At 30.2% G+C, this 5,221-nt stretch overlaps 1 protein-coding gene across 1 annotated transcript; it reads right to left on the bottom strand.

The window, feature by feature from the left end:
• Positions 1-1,257: 1,257 nt before the first annotated feature.
• On the bottom strand, positions 1,258-4,966 carry LOC111678282 (casein kinase II subunit alpha). The gene is made up of 2 exons (XM_023439583.2): positions 4,713-4,966; positions 1,258-3,343 (listed from the first exon to the last, which is right to left on the bottom strand). The coding sequence occupies exon 2, from the start codon at positions 3,238-3,240 to the stop codon at positions 2,230-2,232; it is 1,011 nt and encodes a 336-aa protein (XP_023295351.1). The 5' UTR covers positions 3,241-3,343; positions 4,713-4,966; the 3' UTR covers positions 1,258-2,229.
• Positions 4,967-5,221: the final 255 nt, after the last annotated feature.

The following is a 5,221-nucleotide window of genomic DNA, read 5'->3' as shown; positions in this document are numbered from 1 at the left end:
TTGATATTTTTTGCTTTGTCATTTTGTTTACATATTCGGTACTTTTGTAAGAAAACTTTGTAATAACTCTGCACACAACTAGCAGACATTTATCCGAATTCAATCAGATTTGTTGAAAATTTCTTCAGAATTTCCCCAGGAATTTAAATCAGATTTCGTACCGAATTCTGACCGACAACTCTGCACATTTTTCAGAATTTTCTCAGACAAAGAGTTCCGAGCAACCTTTCATACGATTTTTGTATATAAATATAAATAAACAGGTTTGTGCATGATTTATAAAAAAAAAAAATCCTTCAGATAATGTTCAGAGTTGTCACAAAGCTTTCTTAAAAAATGACTGAGCAAAAAATATCAGAAAATGTGAAGACTAATCTAATTCTAAAGGAAATTTATATTGTTCGCTTAATTAGCAAATTACGAAAACAATTCTTCCGATTATTTGTTGATTTATCGGATGTTATTCGAAAGCCATTTTATATTTTACTTCAGAAAATATGCAGAATATACTCCTTTATGTCTAATGAATAATATAAAAATAAAAAAACAAATTGTCGTCCGCCAATTCCCTTTCGACAATGTGCAGACTAGCCTAATGTTAATCGTTTAATACTCCAGAAAATGTGCCGAAAAGTCTAACAAACAGTTTGCCGATTATTCTGTAAAATGTCTAAAGTAAATTTAGAAATTCGTTAAAAATTCTGATAAAGTATAAGAATTATTTCATAAAATTCCTGACATCAGACATGTCTGAAAAAATTGTTTACTGGGTATATGTGTTAGTAACAAAAACGTATTTGCATCGGTGCATTCTAAACACACAGAGTTTTATAAAAAAAAAACAATTTTAAATGTTTGAATTTTCAGAAAAAAAAATTAAACTCTGTAAAATAAAATTCAACAACAACAAAATTGAAATGTCAATAATTAAACAAAATTTTTTCCAGTTCATGAAAATTTTAAATTGCATTTTTTTGTGGGAAACTGCAATTTCGCGTACGATCCTTAAAAGTGGTCAAAAAGTAAGTTAACATTTGTGTGTTCTTTAAATTTCTCACAAGAGAGTCGAATTCACACGGCACTCGTAGATGTGAGAGAGTAATTTCCTATATGTGGGAGTCGGACTACTTGTTATACTTTACTAATTAACAACTAAAAAAATGTATGACTATTAATTAACAGAGCTCTTTTAGTTAACGGGATGTTAAAATCATATTTACTATTTTACTAATAGTGAAATTAGAATTTAATATTTGATTTAAATTTTTATTATTATGGTTTATTATCATTTTTATTATTTATTTTAAATAAGCATTTTGGTTTCTCTGTGAAAAGCCAAAATGGAAAAATTAAAAAAAGAAATATATATAAAAACAAAACAAAAAAAACTTTTTTTTTTGAAAATTAAATTGTACAAATTTTGAATACAAGTATTTATAATTATGTATGTCGTATGCCTTAATCATGTTTTTGTTTTTTATATATAAGTAAAGGAGAATGAATGAAGTGGGAGTGTTGGGTAAAGGGTAAGGATAAACGTTTTTGTATGTATGTTGCACGTTTTATCGTGTTTGATGTTATAGTTTTAGTAGTAACAAACAGTATTTAGTATTTGAAAAATATATAATCATTAATGATTATTTGTGTATGAGTGAGTGAAGTTTTTTGACAAAGTATTACTTTAATTTTGATGTTATATCTTTACAACATATTTGTGATAAAAATATGAGATATGAGACTGATGGTGATGTTTTTCAATTAATATATCGATGCTGGTGTTGTTAAGGTGGTAAAAACATTTTTTTTAATGAACATACCACATTCCCTCCTTTTATATGTTTCTTTTTTATTTAAATTTATTCTTGATTTTGGATTTCTTTATTTATTATTTTAATTTTTTGTATAAATATTATCAGTTAAATGGATTTTGCTTAAACGCAGTTACTGCTCTTAATTATAATTCAATATTGGTTTAATAGAATGCACACACCACCATCATCATCAAACAATGGAGAATTTTTGCATTTATGCGGATTTTTGTATTGCCGTTATATTCCTCTTTTTTGTTTTATTGATGCTGTTTATATATAGTATAAATTTGAGTTTAATTTTGTAATGATAAATTTTCTACAACTTGTCAATCCTTTTATCTGATTTTGTAATACGGCGTGATGATGACTGGTTAACACACTTCCACACTACATTCATCCTAATTTCGACTTTTTAATCCTATTGCTGGTTATTCGACTTCATTTGGCCGTTAACAATGGGTGCGAAATATGGATGTGCCATGGCCTCACGGGCAGTTAGACGTTCGACGTGATCGTAACGCAATAGCTTGTCGAGAAAATCAAGGGCTTCTGGCGATACAAGATGCTGGTTGTCGGAGTGAACAAAACGTTCCCATCGCTTGCGAGAGTGCCTCTGCAAGATGTCATGGAATCGGGGATCCAATTCGATGTTGTACTTATCCAAATAGGCGTAAAGCTCTTCAGTGCCCAGCACTTTAGCAATACGCACCAGCTGATCGTAGTTATCATGACCGTGAAAGAAGGGCTCTTTGCGGAAGATCATCGAGGCCAACATGCAACCCAGCGACCACATATCTAAAGAATAGTCATACATCTGGTAGTCAACCAGCAATTCGGGTCCCTTAAAATAACGTGAGGCGACGCGAACATTGTACTCCTGGCCGGGGTGATAGAATTCGGCTAGACCCCAATCAATCAGTCGCAATTTGAGATTTTCGTGATCAATCATTACGTTGTGAGGTTTTACATCACGATGCATTATGCCCATGCTGTGACAGTAATCGAGTGCCTTTAACAGCTCAAAAAGGTAGTAACGAATTTCATAATCTGTAAGTGTTTGATACAACTGTTTAAAATCTGTATTATTCACATGCTCAAAAATAAGGGCTGGAGTGCGAGAAACCGGATCCTTGACCACAGCTAGCAAAGTTATAATGTTGGTGCCACCACGTAAATTTTCCAAAATTTTAATCTCACGCTTAATCTTCTTCTTCTTAACAGGCTTCAATATCTTTACAACACACTTTTCGTTGTTAGTAATATTTATAGCTTCAAATACTTCGGAATATTTGCCACGTCCCAATTTTCGTACTAATTGATAATCATCCTGATTAGCCCAATCGACCACATAATTTTCATAGTCCCAATACTCATCCGGCTTATGTGCATTTACATCCGTATAAACGCGAGCGGCGCTCGGTAGGGTCATTGTTGCAGTATCGAATTCAACCAATGAATCTGTCTTGTAATCTGATGAAGATGATGCAGTAAACGAATGCTCCCAAAGGTTCGGAGACTGCTGACAAAAAGATCTGTAATAATATATAATTTTTATGTTAAATAATACATATGTATTTTAACTGTTTGGGATGGACGATGATGTATCAGTCAGTCAATCAATCAGTCACACAGGGCTTTTATTAATCAATATTTTTCAATTTAACCCAGAAGGATAAAAGTTTCTTGACGATCACGTAAAATAATAAAATGATTTAATATGAGTACATCTTACTTACTTTAAATGTAATCTACTATAGGTAGATCAAACAAACTTAACTTAAAATATTTTAATTTTTGTGAACTTTTGGTAAATTTAACTAATTTTTCTATTATTTTATCTGTACATCAATATTCAATAACATTTCAACCCATTTTTAAAGCAGCAAAAACGGGTTGACTGAAAAATAGCGATGTATTGTCTTAAAGTAATAAGTTCGTTTCTATAATTTTTTTATGTTTCCGCTAGTTCCAAACTTTTATTTTTAACATATATTTTCCATTGTATTATTTAATACAATTACTTATTAAAAATGTGATTTTGTCACCTCACCTGTAAAATAAAGTATCATTACTTTTCGTAGTTTTACCGGAGAAAAAAGTTATTTTACATATAAAAGCAATTATGATTTTTATGTGTAAAACAATAATGTTAGTAGATATTATCTTCACAATTAAGCGTATTGCGATTTCTAGACAAGCGATTTTCACTTAACGTTTGATACAGGTATACATATTTAAAATCTTTCATTTATCACTAATATAGATTAACAGCGATCAATACTATTTGATATATTAATTATGTTTCTAAATTCATTAAATTATCTTTAAAACGATCTTTATTTAATCCCTCCTAATACTTTCGATACCTGAAAACACATTAAATTAGTATTAGTTTAAATATTTTTATTGTGTTAAAAATTTAATTATAAATAAAATCATAACTTTTCTTTCTGTAAACGACTAGTTTTATAAAATAACTGATTTTAATATTAGGCGCGTATAAAGTTTTGAAAGTCACTGTATCTACGATTCTTTCAGTATAAATTTTTATTATACAATAACAAGAACTTCATGAATTAACAATTAGGACAAACAACGAATAGACATTTTATTACGATAAAATTTTTAATCAATTTCTTTTAAATTATTAATAATTTAAAATTTACAGATATTGTATCGAATAAATATTGCAGTATATTCGTATATATTAATGGAAATGTGTGACTTATTAAGTTTGTACCACCACCAAATTTCTCCCACCCTTTTATTGTTCTGCGAATGCATACCGAAACATAAAAATGAAAAATAAAAAAACAAAATCACACAGACACAAATCCATTGTTGGGTCATTATGGCAAATGTACACACATACACTCTTTTGTAACCGAGATATTTACATACCTTAAATCCAATAATTTTGTTTTTATCTTCTCTTTTCTTTGCCCCAAAGATGTCTTGGGTTCTTCCGAAATTGAATTGCTTCCTCTTCCTCTGCAATGCAAATGATTAAAGTTTGCCGAACCCAATGTAGTCGGTGGAAACGCGCTTCCTATTTTTCTACAGGAGGCTGATTTTATATGTCTGCTGTAAGAAACAAACAGCAGACAATAGCTAAGTGTTGGATACCTGGCTATAGTGACTAATGACGAGCGTTTTTAAACATATATAAATGGTAAACGCGTGGACTGTGGACGAATATTTGAACTGCTCTGCTGTGTCTGGCTTTACGGCTACACACTGAGTCTTTTCATGCAAATGCTTATTTTGTCCTCTAAAAATTCAACAATGGACACCTAGGAATAAAGAGGTATAAGTCATTAGCACATGTAAAATTGCACTCAAATGTATGCATTTAAATTACTTTTTTAAGATATATTTTTTAATTTTCTTGTGTAGCCGCACCGATTTTT

This window comes from Lucilia cuprina, chromosome 4 (assembly GCF_022045245.1).
Source record: "Lucilia cuprina isolate Lc7/37 chromosome 4, ASM2204524v1, whole genome shotgun sequence".
NCBI classification, from domain to species: domain Eukaryota; kingdom Metazoa; phylum Arthropoda; class Insecta; order Diptera; family Calliphoridae; genus Lucilia; species Lucilia cuprina.
This window is presented reverse-complemented; position numbering and strand designations above follow the sequence as displayed.